The 23,189-nt window shown below is 40.4% G+C and overlaps 1 protein-coding gene across 2 annotated transcripts in view; it reads right to left on the reverse strand.

Moving 5' to 3' along the window:
- Positions 1 to 23,189, reverse strand: part of PRKG1 (protein kinase cGMP-dependent 1) — a 699,395-nt gene that overhangs the window by 125,344 nt on the left and 550,862 nt on the right. For both annotated transcript variants that reach the window (XM_075841194.1, XM_075841192.1), the window contains exon 5: positions 19,792 to 19,855. In XM_075841194.1, the coding sequence (XP_075697309.1) occupies positions 19,792 to 19,855 (64 nt within the window). The remainder of the gene's footprint in view (positions 1 to 19,791; positions 19,856 to 23,189) is intronic.

Consider the following 23,189-nt stretch of genomic DNA (forward strand, 5'->3'; position numbering starts at 1 on the left):
CCATTAGTGGCCGCCGTAAAAACACTATGCAGCGGTCACTAACGGCCCCACTTCGCCAGCGATGACATCACATACATAATTCACGTGAACGCTGAGTCAATCACTGGCCTCAGCGTCTTGTGCTCTACATACAAGCAACATCTCTGAGGCCAGTGATTGGCTGCAGCATCACGTGAATGATGTATGTGACGTAATCAATGCAGTACCGGCGGGGGACGCTAGACTATTGCCGCTGGAGCAGCGGGGATTTAACAGGTAAATAACATTTGCTGCAGTTGCTTTCATTTATCTCAGACAACCCATTTAAGAGTATTTCCACTTTAATGGAAAGATCCTCAGTACCAGACACAGCTGTATGTTCATGGGCTAACTGGTGGGGTTCATGGGGGTGAGAACGGCACCGATCACACATTGATTGCCTACCCTAAGATTAGCACACCTCCCAACTGTCCTGGATTCAGCGAGAAAGTCCCGGATTCCGGGCAGTATCCCGAAGTCCGGAGCCGCAGGTGGTTTGTCCGGCTGTCAACTGTATCTGCCTGCGTCCATATATCTGCATCCATATATAGACACTGACATCAGGGGCTCCTCCTGGAGCGGAATCCCCATTGCCAACGCTCTGGCCGGGGATTCCACTCCTAGAGGGAACCCCTAACGTCATTGTCAAGTATATAGGAAGTGACGTCAGGGGCTACTCATGGAGCGGAATCCCCTGCCAGAGCTTTGCAGATGCTCTTGCCAGGGATTTTGCTCTTTGAGAAAATCCCTGATGTCACTGTCCATATATGGACAGTGAAGTCAATGGCTTGTCCTGGAGCGGAATCTGCTCCTAGAGGGAACCACTGACATCACTGTCTGCATCGGTTGTCCCCCTTTTAGATTCTTAAAAGTTGTAAGGTATAGATTAAGCCATCAATGTAAATCCCAGAAAAACACAGTTAATAACATGAAACAGTTGGGTAAACCTACACCACTAAATGGCCTCCAAAAGTGCCCATCAGGGTGCTGGAAAACAGCATACCACATATGGCACTCCTCTCTGCAAGATTTGTGCCATTCAGCTGAGCTACGAGGGGTCACGTGACACAGACTCCTTGGAAAGTGGAGTCAGGTTTCTAAGAATTCAGGGAAAAAACTTCCTGAAATCTGATAGCATCTTATTTACCTCTACCCTTTGTAGTAGACGTGTCAAACCAACTACGTCAAAACTGTATGAATACCATTCACCTGCATATGACCTTGAATATATCAAATATCAAATACTTCTCTACACAGAACTTAAAACCAAAATAAAAGTTAATGACAAAACACAGCAAATTATTACCCCTTGGTTAAAAACCTTCCTCACGTTTTATTTGTATTTGATTCTTATCATTTAGTAATAAGAAAACAATGGAATTTACGTCGCACGTATCGCAATCGTTACTATAAATATTTTTTTATAGTCATTTTTTCATTGTTAAAACAATTTCATGCACAATAGGAATTCAATGTAACAATATATTTTGTAGTGCAAGAAACATTATTGCTATTAAATGAGAATTTTAAACGTGTCACATTGTAGCGGCTTTCCTTTAACAGCAATTTTCCCAAGGGCCTAAAGCAGCGTCTCCATCACATCATACAATAATATTCTCTGTAACCTGCATTGATTGTGCTAGCAAATGTGTTTGTGTTCTTAATACTACTAAAAATTTAATAAAATCTATTAACCTTTTCTAGTCAGGGGATAATATCCTGTAGAATCAGGAAAGTCGTGCATGTATAATGTGCTCTGCTATCTCTGATTATATTATTTTACGGTTATTGCTGCTATAGACTAATTCTGTTGGTGGTGGTGAATACAATTGATCTGTTTACCTTCTTTTGAGAAGCAATGGTTGTGGTAGTTAGTAACATGTCTAGAATCAATTGCAAGATTTAATTGAAGCTTTAAACGCACATTTACAGAAGGAGTAGAGCTGAGTTTGTCATTGTAGAGCAGAATTTATTAGAGAAGAGATAGGGTCCTGTAGCAAGATTAAAATGGGTCAGTTTGGCCTCCCAAGACAGAAGGGACTAGTGGTTGCTTTCCCCTCCACTCCCTTTCCATGACCCATGGTACAATTCTTATCCATAATTACAGTTAGTAATTACGGACCGTAATTACGGACCCATTCATTTCTATGGCCGACGGACACCTTCCCGTATATATTTACAGAAAGGTGTCCAGGCCGTAGAAAGTTTCCGTAAAAATAGGACATGTCCTATTTTCTTATATTATGGACCGTGCTCCCATACTCTATAACGGGAGCACGGCCCGCAAATGCGGGTGACTGTCCGCAGCCGTCCGTGCTTGTAATCATAGACCATGATTAGGGGCACGGTCGGGTGCATGGGGCCTTACCTGTGTTATCTGTCGTTTTCCCCAACTACTACAGGTAAACCGACTGATCTAATATTAAACAAGTCATGGTGTGCAAATCAAACAGTTTAGTGACAAATTCAGCTCTGCTACCAATGTACGTAGATTGATTATTAGTTCATTGCAAACAATATCAAGTGCTTGTCACAATAATGGCTGTGTCTAAAAGGAGAAAAAAATAAAAGCAAATTTGGGAAAAAAAAAAGAGTTTTGCCTAGAATAGTTATACAACTCCATCCACCCCATTTGTACACCTGCAGCCTGACATCACCTCTTTGGAACTGCGAACAGGCCTTAGGGAGTATGTCATGTACTGACCCTCATTCTTTATATTGTGTGTAATAGAGAGCAAGAGACATTTAACTATCTATATGTCCGTCCGTCCACCTATCTATCTATCTATCTATCTATCTATCTATCTATCTATCTATCTATCTATCTATCTATCTATCTATCTATCTATCTATCTATCTATCTATCTATCTATCGTATCTGCATATGTGTGAAGATTACCCCTACAACATGTGATCACTTTCAATCATGTCACAGCCCATACTAGGCTGAGAGAATCATTTAATCCAGGAACATTTCCAATCAGTATTCTGTTGTTTAACATTTGGGTCGACTTTTTGTTGGTTTTGGCCATTCATTACTAGGTTGTCTACATATGTTAGATAGTTATGATCTCTATATGTGGGCTCTCTAGTACATAGATTAACGTTACATGATGTATTGAAATATATAAGATAATAGGTGAGATATCCCTTTATTGCAATTTCTCAAGTAGATGCCCACAACTACATTATGTAGTATTGTCTTGTATAATGTCAACACATGTCAGGTTGTTGTCATAGTCTAGTGACAGCCATGACTTTAAAGTCTATCAACCTGACAAAGAGTTCAGATATCTGAGAAAATTGGGCCTAAGGGACCACAAGCAGATATTTGAAGATGCACCCACCAATGATATCAACAGACTTCGGGACTGATATACCTGAGAAGCAACAGGATCATTTCTACCAAGTGTCAAGTTGATGAGACAAGACTTATTTGAATTAATGTACCGTAAGATGCATAAAACTTGATATCCTAAGGGAACTGAGCGCGTTTCCTATCAACTATGCCCAATATCTGTTAAAAGATGTACAGTGAACCGTGAAAAAGAAGATTTGACTGCTGGCTAAAAATACAATTATAGATTATGAGATGTTACATTGTGAGGGTTTTGTGTTACAGCAAAAGCTTTTGCATTAGTTGTTATAAGTAACATTAAATTTTATTGCCAATAAATCATATAGCAATAGAATACCTTTACCCCCACATTTTCAACAACCATGTGTGACCAAGAACTGAATTTTGCAGTACAGTAAGAAAAAAATCTGCCAATGTCAGCCTTGGGGGGCTTGATATGAACTATTTACAGTGTTATCACTAGTTCTAGGTGGATGCGCAAAAGTCAAGTGCACCCATTCTGCTCCGTACCCGTCAATATAGGGTCAACTTGAGCTGTGACTCATTGCTGTAGTTTAGTACTGGTAACATGTAGTACAGCACTCAACATGCACCCGTCATGGAGCAGGGAGTGATCAGCCAACAATCCCTGTCCGTGCTTTTGTTTGCATCAGTAGGAATTCTGGTCCTCCACCCAGGGTAGTAGATGTCTATGGTACTTCACTGTTGGGTGGGAGTAGGGAAATGACAACCATTCTCGGTAGAATAAAACTGCTCTCAGAAATATTGTATTGTCTCCATTTTAGTCCCACTGAATCATCTCCTTGCGGGACCCATGCAATGGTAAATCCCTTCTCCACCCCTCTTAAAATAGTTCATACGTTGAAGTTTCCAGATGTGCAATGCAACTCTTATGGAGGACAACCGTAGTGACAAAACATGAAGTCCTGTGGCATCACATAGTGGGAAAACTTAATGTACTGTTCTGATACTTGTCTTCTTCCAGATGGCTTCTACATAGTGGTTGGTAACACGGGGAAAACATACAAATGCCATGCAGATGTTGTCCTTGCTTGGCTCCAAACCCAGGACCCTAGACCTACATGGTAACAATGCCAACCTCTGAGCCACCGTGCTGCCCTAAACTCCTATAGTACAACAGGGAATAAAGAGAACAAAAATTGTAGAATCTTCAGGTTAAAAATCAAGCAGAAAAAGATTGTTAATGGAGAAAACGTAATGCTGCATAAAACGATGCAACATGATATTTTATCTTGTAGCCTTGAAAAGCATTTAGTATTCCCATAAAGAAGCTCTATTCCTACTCGCTGGGCTACAATTCCCCAGTCTATCATGCAGTTCCCTTTTTAATTTGCACTTTTATAGTGCTTGGTTACCATTATTTTTTTCAATGACAAATCCCTTTACATGCAATAAACTTCCATATGCTTTATCTGTGTTCTCAGCCCATTAAGTTTAAATGGGAATATTTGACTCGAAGACGTGTTTATCGGTGCAGCAAATGATTCAGGGTAAGTCCGGATGATATATTCAGTAAGCAAACAACAACACTACATGACATCTCTAATAATGCAACACCACAAAGGTACCTGATTCTGAGTTTCACTTATAAAAGGCTTAATTTTAAGAATTCCTTTACATTTTATAACACTATTTCCATAACTTGTAATATTTCCAGCTGTTCGACCTTGTGCATATGTGTGTATGTATCTGCACTATTCTTCAAGGAAAGAATGCCTCCATAACACAGAAGGTGATGCCGCATGCCGTGATTTTGTAACATCGTTGGGGCACATGGATGTACCTATAGAAGTTTCCCAATTCCGGTGTTTAATGATGCCAGTTACAATTACTTGAATGAGGAAAAGTAGAGCGCTAGGGAACATAAGCAAAGCATGTCATAAGGCAATATGTATGAAGAGAAGAATTACGCTGATGGCAGAGAACAATATCTTGGCCGCTTACATTGCGGAGTTGTGTGAAGTCACAACAATGTTAGTTAGCATCACGGTTGCTGCCGTCTCCATCGTATTGCCTTCTGGAATTGTTAGACTTCAGTAAAGAGGTGGTAGCAAAAGAAGATAAAAATACCTGGAACGCGCTTCCCATCGTGGAGCATGACAGAAGTAGTCAAAGAAGGTTTAATCCATTCATTGATCTCTAACGTAATGCGTAGCGGGAATCAATTTAGTTTGCCAAACCACAGAGATGATAACAAGGATATATGATCTCTGTGGTTTGAAACAGGGCAGTTGCATTTGAGATTAGTAAATGGATAAAACCTTCTTTGACTAATTCTGTCATTCTACACGATGGGAAGGTATTTTTTTCTCCTTTTTCAGCTATTAACATTAATGGAGATCAAGGAGAGAAAAAAGTGGAATATTCTCGGGCACAGCCATAGGTGATATTCTTAGTAATCGTATCTAATCATTTATACCTAACCTGATGAAGAGGCCAGTTCGGCTTTGAAACGCGTCATTTTATTCTGTACAAATAAATCTCCCTTTAAACCCCACCTGACTCTGCTTGTCATGGTGTGAATACCGGATAGATACGATTACGAAGAATATCACCTACGGCTGCGCCCGAGAATATTCCGCTTCTTTCTCTCGGTGATCTCCATTGTATATACATCGAGGCTGGTACTGCCCTCGGATCGGAACTTAGGCTGCACCCCTACCTCAACCATTCTACCTAGGTGGATGACTGGAATATGCTACATTGGATGTTATGCTCCCAGCATAACCTCACCAGGTCAGCATAATTGACCATCCTTACATCACCCCTTATATATTGTTTCATGCACTTTTTGCGCTTTGTTCTCTTTTTTTCTCCTTATTTACATTAATGGGGCATTTATAGAGATTATAAATAGAGACTGTCAAGATTCCTGCAAACACACTGCAACTACCACTCTAAGTGGTCCATTCGTCAATGCCTGGCATAAATGGCACCTGTATTCTGCTGACAGAGCAGCATGCAGTAGCTTTGAATTTGATGTATCAGAATTGCTCATGCTTATAGAGGGATGAAATATCGTAATAGAATTATAATTGGCTCTACTGTGTTCCTGCACCCACTGGGGATACTCACAATTCAATGCAATTTCCTCATACAATATTGAAAGTATCTTCCAACCAATTTTTATATGAAAACTACCAGATGTTACACATTTTATTGTACATGAAAATACAAAAAATAGGTTATGATAGCTTATCTGACATGCAACGACATCAGTGCCTAAAATAACACCCCAAAGCCTGATACTGCACTGCTGCCGGGTTCCCATGACGTCTTCTGTGTGAGCTCTGTCCTTGTTTAGCCTTCTGAGAGAAACAATATAATGGACTAAATTTTTTTTATCTACGCTGATGTTTACATCCTAGTTGGTTCAAATACTGGCGTATATTTCACTTTGTGACTGCCAATGTTGCACCAAATTTAGTCTTTGAGTCCGTAAACTGCTCACTCGGCTTTCCGAGGAAGGCCGATCAGAAACGAAGCGGCACAACGCTCATCAGAGCGCCTCAGCCACTCTGTTTTAGGAATCGGTGGGGGTTTCAGTGCACAGGCCACCATCGATCCAAACTTCTGACATGTAACTATGACATGTCAAACGCTTTTTAAAAGTTTAGTTACTCTTTAAGTCTCTCTAACAATCCACCAGTAATTCTGAGATTTGAAATTCATTAGCTCAGTCCCTTACATGCAATCTAATAAATAGCTACTTTAAAGGTGGAGGGGGCCCCATACCAGAGTTCTCATTTAAAATGAATTTTCTATAAGCCCCACTACACTTATAGCTTCAAGTACTGTATTTCATTCCACGAGACTATATGAAACAAGTAATATAGATTCTCCTGGGGATAAGTTGTGTAGGATAACAGGCTTTTGCTTAGCATATGTCAGACCCCTCTTTCCAATTCCAAGGCCCTCACAGACTGCTTTTCTTGAAGAACTGCGCCTAGGGAAATGAAGTGAGCTACTTCAAGATAAAATTTGGAAAGAAAGACATGCAAATGAAGCGGTTTCAAGTCATTCCACCTGAGCAGCACAGCAGGTAGAAGTATCTCAGTACTTGAAGGCAAAATTACGAGTATTAAATAAAAGTGCTTTCCCTCCCCCAAGAGAAGATACCGGAGGAGGGATGTGGAGAAACATAACAGAGGTTAATTTTAGAGTTCTGCTCGCCAGGATTTATGCTTCTACCTTAAAGGCATTTTGAAAATGAGCGCTTCACACTACATATGGATGGGATCATAAATGTGTCGAAAGCAAGCCCACAAATTTTACTCGGAGCAGTCATTGGAAAGATCTATAAAAACAAAGCTCTGTCCTTATTTCTTGTATTTTTTTTTATAAGAATGACACGGTACATGTTGCATAATACAATTTATGCAGATCAAGACAGATCCTTTCGCCACCTGTTCTACACGTAAGCCAAAAGTGGAAAAGTCTATACTAAATTTGGTACAACCATTGAGAGTTATTTTTTTTCACAACCCTATCATGCACTTTCTTTTCGAATTTGTTGTACATTTTGTAGTACAATAATATAATTGGTGCATATATAAATATGCAGATGCAGGTATGATTATTATATGCACTTACAATGGATGGGGCTGGCAGCACATTTGACTGTAAGACAACCACTAGGACTATGCTTGGGTTCCAGAGTAATATGGTGGTCACCTTGGTAGAGGAAGAAGTACATCATTTTGCCTAGAGATTATTTAGGCATAAATAATCCTTCTTTCCTGTGTGGGTTCATGCTGCAACTTGTTGTTTATTCATTTACACAGATCTAAGTCCAAACTAGCACTAAGCATGGCAGCCGAAACCTTATAGGAGCCAGTGAGAGAAAACATGGCTGCTAAGTGGAGAAACCAGAAGACAAAGACTAGATCAGAAGTATAAGAAAAACAGTGAATTGTATATTAACATGTAAACTGGTGGGGGCCTAAGTGTTTCCTTAAGGCTTCGTTCACATCTGCGCTAGGGCTCCGTTCTGACGTTCTGTCTGAGCTTTCCGTCGGAACTGAGCCCTGACAGACAAACGGAAACCATAGGGTTACGTTTCCATTACCATTGGTTTCAATGGCGATGGATCCGGTGCCAATGGTTTCCATTTGTCTCCGTTGTGCAAAGGTTCGGAACGAAGCCCTGGCGCAGTGTGAACGAAGCTTTAGTTAAGCCCTTTACGACTAGTAAGCAACGGATATATCCATTGCTGGCAGGAGCTTAAATGTGCTCAGAGACAAATATATCCATCACAGGGATCTTGTGAGTAATGCCTAGTATATCTTCGAGATTACAATGAGAGTGCAGCTGTAACAACCAGTCATGTGCCTGCTGCAGCTGCCAGGGTCTGAGATAACTCTGATCCTCACAGTTTAAGCCATTAGATGCCGCTGTCAATAGCGTAAAAGGTAAAATTAAGTTGAATAAGTTTAATAAGTTTTTTATTTTTTTTAAAGAATAATGAAAAATAATACAGTAAGAAATAAGTTTACTGTCTAAAAATAGTAAACAACAAAGAAAATATATATGTGGTATCACCACAATTGTAAAGATAAAACATTATAAATGCAACACAGCGCATGGTGTAAAAAAAAAACGATGGTGTATTTGCTGTCTATTCCCATTCCCTCTTAAAAAAAATAGGCATACAGCCAGGACAGGCCTGGGGGCCATGGCAACCCGTCGGCAGTCAGCGGTTGCATTCGCGGGCCGCCGATCGGTGACAGAGGGATCTATTGACTATGGCATTTAAGGTGTTAAATGACCGGTATTGGAGCCCGGCTGTCAGCTTCTGTGCCCACACGATCTTCTTCTGGTACATGCACGGCGGAATGCGCTAATGAATGCATTCTATGCCGTGCATGTACGTGATTTTGCGGCAATGTGTTAATGCAATATATCTTTATTGAATCAAAATATAAAGTATGGACAGCAACTGTCTCAGTAAAAACTGAGGATCAAGGTGGTCGAGGATCAAGGTATAAACGGTCATAAGTTACACAAGTTCAAAGTACATATGCTGAGATGTAAAAGGTACCAAATCAAAACAGCCAAATAGTGGATGAATATGTAGATACGGGATCAGCCCTAAATAAGGCACAAAAAACACAAGCACGTATATAAATGACAGTATGAACAATTCAATTGATGATAGTACCATTAGTTAAATATATATCCTAATAGTTCCCACACAGACGCGTAGTGTTGCCAATACAACTACTAACCCATAATAGGAAACCGATACTATTTCCGCCTTGGGGTGCTGGTCAGTGTGAAGGCAGTTAATATGGCATATAGTATGGTATTACCACCATTTCCTGCCTTTTGTAACACACTGTCCTTTCTTGTGTGCCATTTTTTTTGCATTATCTGTTTTATTGGGTGTTTTTAAATGGTTTGTACAACTATTTGTGTAAAACTTATAAAATATTTATCTTTTTTGCTATATTGATTGATGTACTTATTGTATAGCATTTAGGGAAATAGTATTGTTTTTCTGTACAGTTTTGGTTCCCTTATGCAAGGATTAGGATTCATTAGATAGACCTGATTTATTTTTAGATTATGCCTAGTTTTGGTTTAATAACCCATAATAGGACACGTTCCAAAAACACCTCTAAAGACCACCACTTCAGGACCACGATGTGCGATGATAGAGATGGCCTTTGCTTCACCCTCCCTCTTCTTTTTTTTCTGAGCATCTTCAGCGACAGGAGGAAGGGCGGCTCAGCTCCCTACTGAGACCTCAGGTGCAGCTTTTTAACTTGAACAGTGTAAATATAAAATGATTGGAAAATGTCATTATTGCACTCTACAACCCATTCTACAATTATAGGGGATCTGCGGTCTACATCACACACAGTTGGGTTTATGATGTACAATCAATGTTAATGTCTTTGACCACACAAGTAGAACAGAGATCTCATGGTTTACTACAACTATATACTAGGAAATAGGAATTACAAGGATAAAATGGAAAATAATATTTTCCTTTAATAAAATTAACAGTGAACCTACAGCTAAATAAACCACAACTGATGGTGGTTTATTTGACACAGTCATATGTTCTGGAATGTCCTTCTAAAGTATGTGGTCACATAAACAGTCACAGTGTTCAAGTGTCTTGTGTATATAATGGTTAAAGATCTAAAGGGAGTATTTTTCTCCTAGCTAACAATTAATATATTTAATGGCACTAGTGTTATATATCCATTGTTCACAGAGTGAAAGCAAAGATTTTTATGTTACATATGGTAATGTCCCCCAACATGGATGGACTTCTTAATACAACGCATTATGGTGAACAGATGCTCCATACTCTGTATATATTTCCAATAAAATGCGGAAGTATGTGCTTGCCTATCACTCTTTAGTATATACAGAGCTAGGTAGACAAGGATAGAAGATGGATAGATAGATAGATAGATAGATAGATAGATAGATAGATAGATAGATAGATAGATAGATAGATAGATAGATAGATAGATAGATAGATAGATAGATAGATAGATAGATAGATAGATAGATATGACATAGATGGATTGATGGATAGATAAATAGATAGATAGACAGACAGACAGACAGACAGACAGACAGATAGATAGATAGATAGATAGATAGATAGATAGATAGATAGATAGATAGATAGATAGATAGATAGATAGATAGATAGATAGATAGATAGATAGATAGATAGAGATTGTAGATAGATAGATGATAGATAGACATATAGTTAGTGAATTTAAGGAAAGACGCTAACAGGGGAACACAAATTCCTCTGCCCACTCCACCTCTCACACCGCTTAAAACGATGGGAATTTTGAAATAAAATTCTAATTATATATAATTTTACAAACCAGCACCCGGGTCCTACCTGCCACCTGATGCGGTCAGCCATATGGTGAGTCTTCTATTCAGGCCGCTGCTTACCAAATACATAGTTATTAATATAGTTCTTAATATTTTCAATAGAGATATTTGCTTTTTTAAGATTTATTTTAATATAAATGCATAGCTTCTGGCGTTACTTCCTGAGGCTTAACATCATTGATCAAGATTGAATCTGAGTTTGGACTTTTTTCGTGGGTCCCCAAAACATCAGGTGCTGGACTAAAGGACATTTTACTGTATATTTTTTTGTGCCAGTTTTATTTTCAAAAGAAGATGTCCATGCGATTTAAAATAAAAAAAAAATCCAGTTCCCAGGTATTCAGTGAGAACTGCTGGATTACAATTTTATTTTTCTGAGTTATGCTGAAGCATCAAGAAACTTTACTTTTTCACATATAAACTTGATGTGATTGTCTGCACTTGTTTCAAATTGCAGTTGATGACTTAGGCAGCTCTTATTGCAAGCAGTGACTTAAGGGCAGTCAATTTCTGTTTAAACAACCATAAGATATTTTTTGTTTTGGAAAACTGTACATGATTTATATTGGATATTAGACATATACAGAAAAGGTCTTTCTAAGCTGCAAGCAAGAACATAATATAAAAGAACGCTCTCGGCAGACAGAAAACAAATCTACTTCAATCGTTTCTTTCTTTTTTAGTCATCCGCAGATGTGATCCATGACATTTCTTAAAAGACAATACAGCTAATTTTAAAATAACTCATAGCTAAAATATCTCCAAGGGCTTCTGGGTAATATTGAGAATTTTACAGTACGATATAGTCAATTTTCTTCCACTGTTTGGAATTATTCATGCCTCTCATCATTGTCTTAATATTTTAAATTCTGGTCCATCTATTTGAAGAATACTTAGAAATCTTTGCATTGGAACTTTATCAATGGAATAAGATATTACAATTACATCTGTGCCATTGGTGATAGCACCCAGGGAAATAATGAAGTCACCTGTGCCCTTATTGAATTCTAATGATGTGCCAGTCTCCAATTCAATATCTTTATGTAGTTCAGTTCAAAAATGTAAAATGTGTTTAACCCCCTAACGACGAGCGACGGATATATCTTATCTGATCTCTGATCTCGTGGGTACTGCCACTGTACCCACAAGATCAGCGGCAGGATCACGGCTGTTATACACAGCCAGGCTTCTGCCGCAACTGCCGTAATCGAAGCGCTCTCCGATTCCTGCAGTTTAACCCAATAGTCACAGCGGCATCTAATGTGTTTGACAGAGAGCTCCCTCTGCCACCCCAACGGCACCCCGCAACAGATCGCAGGGCGCTGATGGGTTACGGTGGCAGCCAGGGGGCCTAACAAAGGCCCCCAGGTCTGCCTTCAGCAACTGCCTATTAGACCATGCCAGAGGCATGGCCTAATAGATTGCCTGTCAGTTTTACACTGACAGGCAATAATACTTTGGTATACTAAATATACCAAAGCATTATATAAGCGATCAGAATATCGCAAAGTGAAGTCCCAAAGTGGGAGAAAAGAAAAAACATAAAACAGTTAAATAAAGTATATGAAAAAAAAATTGATTACAGTAAAAATAAAACCACTTTTTTCCAAAACGTAGGAAAACATATAAACCCATACATATTTGGTATCCTTGTAATCGTCCCAACCCATTTTAACATGTGACTTCAAGTATGCTTCTTTAATAGCCTTCCGCTTTTTCACCCTGTCATTACACGGTAATGTATGGGTGATTGATTTACATTTCTTATTACCACTTCTGGGTATAGTCTTGTAGATGGTGTATGTGCATCATTAGTTAGTACTTTATGTATGTACCTACATCCATGCATCCAATACAATTTTCCTATGGTCATGTCTTTATCATATTATAGGCCTTTTTGATAATAGAGTGGTGACGTTATGTAGGAGTGGTTCTGCTATTTTGAGGTGGGTTGTTCTGTTGACCCCTATGTTTTTTAACATCTTACCCACCTTGTATTCTCTCCGATTATTACCTTTTTTTATACATTTGTTCTTGACACCAAGTATTGTTGATATCTATTATGTATTAAATATTTTTCAATTTTTTGCAATACTTAGCAGTTATACTTATTTCTAGGGTGCTATGTCCCCTGTGCTTATGTTTATAGGTTGTCTACTTATATTGTGGGGACTCCTTATACCTGTTTTTGGTTTAGTTTGAGGTTTCCTGTATTTTTATAGAAAAGTTATTATTGAACCACAAATATTACCTCCATAAAGAGCCTAAACAACCACATACATACTATATATGAATATACGCACACAGTCACACCATGACACTTACACAGTTATCTGACATTCTGGGTGACTTTTACGGAGGTTCGCACTTTAAGCGTATATTTACAGCAGGTTCTACATATAATAGAATGTGTCCAACTTTAACGCATGCAAAGAAGTTTTATTGCCATATTGATGATAGTAATGCATCATAGTAGGATGACATCAAAGTGTGAATCTTTCACTACTTTGGATCTCAATTCTAGCAAGCAAAAATCTTCAACGTTATCACTTACACTGTAAAGACCATATCCATGATATCGTTGCAATAATTTAATGTTACATTTGTTCAAGGCACACTAGTTTTGCTTTTAATAAACCCTATAATTATCAGTACCCTAGAATTACAGGAGCAGAAATCTGTACTGATGTGCTCGCCTGGCCTTTGCATGCTGCCACAGAGTGCGATTGACAATCCTGGCTTGTTCCCAAAGGTGTGGATGAATCTTGATGACATTTCAGAGACGACAGCAGTACTGTATGTTCACATATACGCTGGAGATTTACAGCTCTTTATTTTTGTAAGGACTTTTCCAGTACATCCTCGTCTACATACGTAGTACATACGTAGTACATACGTAGTAAAACTTATTTTTTTAGTGCAAGTGTTATTCTAAGAGGGTAAAAGGTATGTTGTGCGGCTCTCATTGTGGGAGAAGAAAAATCATTATCACTTTAAACTCTTAATAAAAAGCATAGAATAATAAAAAGTCAAAATCATCACATAAAAAGGTTTTTAGGTGTATGAAGTAAATTTCCTGCAGTCATCTTTAAGAGAAGGTGTCGTTTTATAACCATTTTTTTTTTACTGCGTAAAAAATAAAGCAACTTTGCAAATAGTCCTAATTATCAATTTCCTATTGTTTTGTATCTACAACTCCTATACAGACCTATGTGTATCCATGGTAGCAGACTACAATCAAACTCTGTGTAGTCTGATACTGCAGTTACTTTCCCTTTTATCTGTCTAATACTTCAATTGGTATTTTAGTAATAAGAAAGGGATAGATGAATGGCAATATTCATTCATAATTAGACTACATACTGTAGGCTTTATTTGTAGTTTGTTAACCGGGAAACACATGGTGCAAATCCAAATAACCTAATGTTTCTAGGATATACCATAACATCATGATTTGTGAAGGTAAACCTCTATGACTCCTGCCCATCAGGCACTAAAGATCCGAGGAATGAAGGAAGTTAAGTAATGCGGCTCATTCACAGAATTTTCCTGCATAATGGTGCTCCGAGCCGCCTACTGTAATGGGAACTGCAACACAGCCCCATTTAAGTGGATCGGGCTGTGCTGCAGTTCCTTGTACAGTGGTAGGCCGAGAGCATCGCTGTGCAAGGAAAATCTGTTAAGGAGTCATAAAACTTGGTCTCCGTCATTATAAGGATTTTCAGTACTTAGCTCATTTATTCTAAAGATCAGTGAGGTTCCAGAAGTCAGACCACCATCGACTAGTACGTGATAGCATGTCCTAGTAATATGCAAACGCTTACTAGCTTTGGAAACCTCTTTCAATTAATTCCTTCTCGTATACTACATGAGCAAAGTTTTTCCATCACATTTCATTACAAAAAAGTATCCATTTGCACTCACAGTACAAAACAGACCCAAACCTTGGTCATTCACTTTAAAAAGTTTATTCTAATGAAATAAAAGCAGGAGCATTCACATATATTTCTGCCTATTTTGGGCAAAGTAAAGTGTTCCTTTCATTTGCCAGGGGCCTGCAGTGCTTCAGAAGAAGACCCTGCTAGATATTACTTTAGAATGTCTGCACTTGCTGTCATACACAATACTTTGGGCAGCAGGAGAGACGGCACGCTGAGAAAAGTACTAAGTGGAGCACAGAAGATTATTGACAAAATGAACTAAGCAGATGAAAACGCATGCCGGAAAAGATAAAAACAGGACATTATCAAGTCAATAGTTGTGGCGACTCTCTGGGTCTTGTGAAAAATGAATGCAGAGGGAAAACTGGTGGTGTTCATACCTCCCAACTTTTGAATTCGGAAAAGAGGGACATTTTAAACCACGCCCAATATCCCGCATAAACACATCAAATCACGGCCAGATCCTTCTGCAAACAACGTGCGCACATTCTCACTGCGGATCTCTAGACTGTCTGGATATCACAGATATTATGGATCCGGTTATGTCGTCTTTATGTTACTTTTCCTATCTTGGATATAACATTTGCTCATCACGGCAGCAGCTGCAGGACAAACTAAAAGGCTGAGAACAATGAAAGTCAAGAGGGAGACCCTGTGGTTAATGACTTTTAAATTGACAGGTAGCAGAGTTGCATGATGGGGATTTTTTTTTTTCCAGTTGTGTAACTCTGCTACGGGTCAATGGAAAAATCATCCACCAGAGCCCCCCTGTTGATAGCACCAGATACAGCCCCCCTGTACATAGCATCATACACAGCCCCCCTGTAGATAGCTCCACACACAACCCCCTGTAGATAGCTCCACACACAGCCCCCCTGTAGATAGCTCCAGATACAGCCCCCTGTAGATAGCGGCACACACAGCCCCCTTGTAGATAGCGCCACACACATCCCCCCTGTACAGTACATAGCACCAGATACAGCCCCCTGTACATAGCGCCACACACAGCCCCCCTGTAGATAGCTCCACACACAGCACCCATGTAGATAGCTCTACACACAGCCCCCTGTAGATAGCTCCAGATACAGCCCCCTGTAGATAGCGCCACAAACAGCCCCCCTGTAGATAGCTTCAGACACAGCCCCCCTGTAGATAGCGCCACACACAGCCCCCCTGTAGATAGCTCCAGATACAGCCCCCTAAAGATAGCTCCACACACAGCCCCCTGTAGATAGCTCCAGATACAGCCCCCTGTAGATAGCGCCACAAACAGCCCCCCTGTAGATAGCTTCAGACACAGCCCCCCTGTAGATAGCGCCACACACAGCCCCCCTGTAGATAGCTCCAGATACAGCCCCCTAAAGATAGCTCCACACACAGCCCCCTGTAGATAGCTCCAGATACAGCCCCCTGTAGATAGCGCCACAAACAGCCCCCCTGTAGATAGCTTCAGACACAGCCCCCCTGTAGATAGCGCCACACACAGCCCCCCTGTAGATAGCTCTAGACACAGCCCCTTGTACATAGTGCCAGATACAGCCCCCTGTAGATAGCGCCACACACAGCCCCTCTGTAGATAGTACCACACACAGCCCCCCTGTACATAGCGCCATATACAGCCCCCCTGTACATAGCGCCAAACACAGCCCCCCTGTAGATAGCTCCACACAAAGCCCCCCTGTAGATAGCTTCAGACACAGCCCCCCTATAGTAACCGCCAGACACAGCCCACCCCCTGTAGATAGCGCCACACACAGCCCCCCTGTACATAGCACCAGATATAGCACCTCTGTACATAGTGCCACACACAGCCCCCCTGTAGATAGCGCCATACACAGCTCCCCTGTAGATAGCTCCACACACTGTCCCCCTGTAGTTAGCTCCAGACACAGTCCCCTGTAGATAGCTCCACACACAGCCCCCCTGTAGATAGCTCCACACGCAGCCCCCCAGTAGATAGCTCCACACAAAGTCCCCCTGTAAGTGTCACATTGCTGCCAGAGCGGAGAGCGGTAGAGATAGCCGGCCCTAATGCTGCCACTCTCCGCTCTGCTTTGACGTCACTCACCGTCAGAAGATGGCAGGAGTCTTGCAGCGGCGTTCTCACTGGTGTTGATGCCGGCCTGGGAGGGGACTAGTCCAGTCATCTGACCGGTGAGGTCAGATGACAGGTCAGGGAACAGGTCAGGTGACTGGACTGGTCCACTCCGGGCCGGCATCGATCCCAGTGAGAACACCGTCGCAAGACTCCTGCCTTCTTCTGATCGCTGCTGCAGACCGCCCAGGACGGCGGGACATCGGTGAGAAACCGGGACTGTCCCGCTGGATCCGGGACGGTTTGGGAGGTATGGTAGTGTTGTTCAGAGATAATGAAACACAATAGTGTAGTATAAGTCTCACATAGTGTTTTCTGACATGCCATGTCCCCTTTTGGATGCTAGATTTAGGACTATCAATCCAAAACTAGAACAATTAGGTAATCTGGAAAGTTTAGTTCATAAAAAAAGTGGGACAAAGTACTTTGACTCCATGACACCCTCATAATCCTGCCCACTGACACCCCAATGTAAGTCTGAAATTATATACTCATATGTCCTGCCAACTTTCATTCCTCTATGTCTATAAATACACTGTAATATACCCTTCTCATTGCCACTCCTCTGTAAGTCTGTGATTATACTCCCATACACCCTACCTCTTTTAACCCTTCAGCCTCCAAGCACCTAATAACCAACAGCCTTTTGACATAAAGGGGGTTTTAAACCAGTAAAAATTTATAGCCTATCCTCGGGATAGGCCATCAATAGCTGGAAGGTCGGGGTCCGACCCCCGGGATCCCCAACGATCAGCTGTTTTGAAGGGGCTGCAGCGCTCGTATGAGCACTGCTTCCCCTTCTTTCTACTTGCTCACTGTGAATCGTCGACACAGATGTAGCGGCAATTCACAGGTTTTGCCGTCTTTTCTCCCATTTACTTCAATGGGAGAAGAAGGTTGCAATACCTGTGAATTGTCGTTACATGTGTGTCGAAGATTCACAGTTAGCAAGTAGAAATGAAGGGGAAGCAGCGCTCGTACGAACCCTGCACCCCCTTGAAAACAACTGATCGGCAGGGGTCACGGGAGTCGGACCCCAACCTATCAGCTATTGATAGCCTATCCTGAGGATAGGCTATCAATTTTTACTGGCTGGAAAACCCCTTTAAATGTGTGGTCTCTGACATAGAATTGGTATTGCAGCAAGTGAATGAGGATGAGGTGCAATACCAGACACAGCCCATAACAAGAGTAGCACTGGTCCTGAAAAAGAAGAAACTTTTACCTAATTATGGACAACCCATTTAATAAAAAGTGTGCCCGTCTATATCCCAGGTCCTTTTTTTCCCGTATGCGGCAGAAGCGTCTTGGGCTTCCTCAGGCAGGGATTTATAGAGCAGCTGTCATCTTTCCTGACATATCTGTTATAGTTAATCCACAAAGAAATCTCCCTGTAGCCCAGGACTAAGTGACAACTTGGTGTTACCAGTCCCCTTATCAAGAGGATGCTTCCCTACATACAGTCAGTGATAATTGGACACTGACAGTCTGTGTAGGGACATAGCCCTTTAAGTGGCATGGTAACACCCAGTTGTTAATGCTAGTGCAGAAAGGTTGTGTTGACCAGAGTCACGGCGTGGCAGGGCAGCAGTTGGGGCGCTTCGTCATATAGTAAATTAGCTGATGTGGCAGCCGCCTGATCTGCCACGCTTACAAATCACTGATAAGTCTGCCACACCAGGCAGTTACTGCATCAACTGCTTACTTAAACTTACACAGCAACGTCTGTCTGTTTAAGAAAGCAGCTGATGCAGCAGCCGCTCGGGCTGGCACATGTGCATGAGAACCACGCTCCAGCATTCCTGTGACAAGTCCTGTGTGTATAAAGCTCAGTTCACATCTACAACCTGGTTTCCGTCTATGGCAGAAACCACTGTATAGTGTGTGATATGTGAAAACTTTTTGTATTGTTGCTTATGTTAAATAAAAAAAATAACGTTACGTTATCTTAAATGGTGGTGGGAGACTGCGAGTTTCAGATGGGAGGGCACAAAACGGAATCTTTTGCCCCATGAGAAGAAAAGCCTAGCTACGCCTTTGCCCTCAGGCCCCAGGGCCTAGGTTTGACTGTTCCCTTTGCACCCCTTATAGCTATGCCCCTGGCCTTAAGCTATTATGTCACATGTCTGAGGGCAGAGTGGAGCTAAACTGTTGTCTGTTTCCAAGGGCAACTAATATAATCCTGAAAGTAGCTATTGTGTGTATACGAATGGAGGAAACAACATGGAATATGAAGTGCAGAAGAAGTAAAACATTGTATGCAGATTTTAACCATGTAACTTTGTTAAATGCACAATTACGCTGTAACTGTAAGAAGTAGTATAAATCGCCTGAAAAAGTCATGAACTATAAGAGACATCATTATTCACAAAATATAACAAAATATTTACCTGAGTGTGAAATCTCCACAGGAGGACAGAGGTTATAGTAACACAATTTACATAATATAAGAATATGATAAATGAAATACAGTATGTTTTTCTTACCTCTTCAAGTACATCGGCAACTTTACTAAGTATTTCTTCAGTAAGGGTCTGGAATGTTGGTACACTGAAAAATAAAAATAATATAAATTTTACATGATTCTGAAATATCCTAGAAGATATAGTAATAAAAGTACATCCGTCTCTAGCGGAGACTTCCTGTTTCAGAGAAACCAACAACGTAATTTATAGAAGCTCATCTGAACGATTTTGCTCCTGTCCCTTAATCTCTCAATGTAATTTCAGCTATCTTGAGTTATATCTATTCTTAATGTCAAGCCTCATAAGCTGGAGGGTTTTTCTGATAAACAAAGCCAATAAACTTCATCTAGCTTGTCAGATTTTCTTAAGTCCCTTGGACACCGGGATATAGTATTAAAGAAAAAGACATTGGCAAACAGTAGTATGAAAGCACACAGCACAACTTCATGCATCAAACTAATTCTATTACTGCCAGTTAACATCTGAAATAAGAAAAAGTTAAGACACAATTGGGTTATTTTGGGTGGAAAAATAAACCCGCAGTTGTAATAAACTATGCAATCATAGTGAGTTCTTCAGAAGCATTCTTACAAGACCGAATACAAAGACTATTAACATTTTTAGAAGAACAAAGGGTTGGTATGATATACAGTACATAAACTCGAACTACAATTTGCCTTCAGATTATCAATTAGGTAACAACACTGTTTATACTGAGGTTTCCAAAATAAAGCCGTAAGACGGCACTTTTGAGTACTAACTGGGTACCATGAATACTAAAAACTGCACTTTGGACTATATCTACCATAGTAAGGCTAAGTGTTAAAAACAGTAGAATGGGAAAGGTCCTGCTTCACCCACCAGAAATTAAATCTGCCGATTTACCAATTTGAGAATTGCTACAAAATTTTGATGCCATCGTGATACACTAGGCAAATAGAATTCTCAAGCTAAACAAATTGAAGAGGATAAAAGGAATATTGATTCTCCCATTGTATTCTAAGAGCTGGTGGATCATGTGGGTCAGTGAATCACTAATCTTGTGAATCAGATGGAGCATTTCACTTAACTCTACTCAATACAAGTCCATTAATATAAGTTTTATTTCTGTTGAATAACATGAAATATATAATGTAGGCATGGATGTGTCATCATGAATGTGTATTAAAGATGAATGCATCATCAATGTATGAAAGTAATGCTTTTATATGTATACTTTTATGCAAACTGATTATGAGATATATTGCCATTTCTCGGCCTCGATTCTATAACCATATTAGAATATTAGAATAGAAAAATTGTTACCAAATGAGAATTTTACTATCCATTTTTGTATCGTTGTATCGTTTTCTTCCTGTACCAGGGACCATTTATGGTGTTATTTCAAAGGTTAATGTGAGACTAATGATATTTTGTCTTCATTGAGAAAATGCAATTGGATTGTAGCAGGAAACTGATGATGAGTCTTGATTAATCTATACCAGGCAAAATATGCAGAGAATGGTCAATAATTATTACTACTCTATGTGCTGCCACATCATGTAGAGGGGGATAAACCCAATTATATCATATATACTCTGCAGAACCTGTTATGTTGACATGTTGGCTAAGCAAATTATTATTTCTAATATCACAAATGATATCTTCCATTATCATACAAAATTGACTTGCAAATTAAAAATATATAAACTAAGACATAGACTAATACATCCGAGTAAATCAGTGCAATCATAAATAAGATATTAAGAGTATTGTACTGAAACCTAGCTTAGTAATAAAATGTTACATTTATGCATACAAGCCAAATAATGGAATTGCATAACGCAGCTGACCCAAGGGAGTACATATAGTAGTATAGAAGCAGATAATAATGCTTCTCTTGGGCCCATGGAAAGAAAGCGTCCCAGCTCTGGTTTTCCCCATAACACTTCCTCACGGGTGATATGAGCCATGGGGCTCAACAGGTTCCGCTAAATTATTAGATGACAGATGAGGAAACCAGTTGCGGGTTATGCCACCCTTCTCTAAAACTGGGGGCACACCAAAAAATGTAACTTGGGGAGATCCGGGGTCCCGGAGATTGTGATAAGCGATACATACAATGTAATGTATCAAGCTGGTTTGGAGTGCAAATAAAAGACATTCAAGCAATTTAATCATTATATTGCTCACATAGTTTATACTTTGAAACCCATTTTAGTTATGTTCCCACTTTTCTTTATGAATACTTCGGAGCCTACTGTTCCACACGGGGAATGCAGTAAAAAAATAATAATGCCACAACGCCAGAATAGCTGTTTGGTTTTTGGTCACTACATCTCCCCAAAAAAAAATGGAATAAAAAAAATGGCAGACCAGGGGCTTTCATTAGGCCCACAGGTTGCCATGTCATCCATCGGCTACCCGCGATTGCTTCGTGGGAAGGGGGCGATGCAACGTCACAGGGGGTCGCCCCGTACTTCTAATGGCTTAGATGCCGAGGTTGGTTTTGACTGCGGCATCTAAGGGGTTAAACAAGCTGGGACCAGCTCAAGCTTAATCCCACTTATTACACTGAAGTGCTGGTTGTTACATGCAGCCAACAGGCTCTTTGTCAGGCCCGTGAGCCTGGTTCATACTCCTCCACCCGACCTCTGCTGTATATATATATGGCGGATGTCGGGAAGGGGTTAAAGGGAAGGTCCACCAATGTTTTTGTATTGTTCCAATGCACCTAGAATTAAAAATAAGGCAACGCAGCAAATAGTATTAAAAATCTATCATTTTGCATCTACAGCTAATATGCAGGCCTATGTGTCTTCATGGCAACAGACTACTATCAAACCATTTGTAATTTGATCCTGCAATCACATTCTCTTCCATCTGTTTCCTACTTTATTTTGATTTATCAAATGGTAGAACCAGGGGAATGACGAAACGAAGTATGATGGCAGGATCAGATTACACAGGCTTTCTAGTCTGTTACCATGGAAACACATAGGTCTGCATAGGAGCTGTAGCCAAAAAAAGAGTAGGAGAATTTTCATTAAGACTGTTTGGAAAGTTGTTTCATTTTTTATTTCAGATGCATTTAAAATTGGAAGAGACATCATTATTAGTGATGAGCGAATTTCCTGAACTTCATTTCATTTCAATTTGTCCCCCGATTGCAGACTGTCTGATGACTTCTAGGATGGTGTCCAAGTGGGATATAGTCCTAGAAGACATCAGGGAGTCAAACAAGGCAATTAGGGCACTTGCGATTCCACCCTACTCACCACCTACCCTGGTCTCCCATAGCAACGCATCCCTGCCGGCCTCCTGAGACGACGTCGTTTTATCCCATGTGACCGCTGCAGCCTGTGATTGGCTGCAGTGGTCAAATGGGACAAAACTATGTCCTAGCAGGGGGCCGGTAGGTGAAATGACATAGTTGTGTC

The sequence above is a fragment of the Rhinoderma darwinii genome, chromosome 11 (assembly GCF_050947455.1).
Source record: "Rhinoderma darwinii isolate aRhiDar2 chromosome 11, aRhiDar2.hap1, whole genome shotgun sequence".
NCBI lineage: Eukaryota > Metazoa > Chordata > Amphibia > Anura > Rhinodermatidae > Rhinoderma > Rhinoderma darwinii.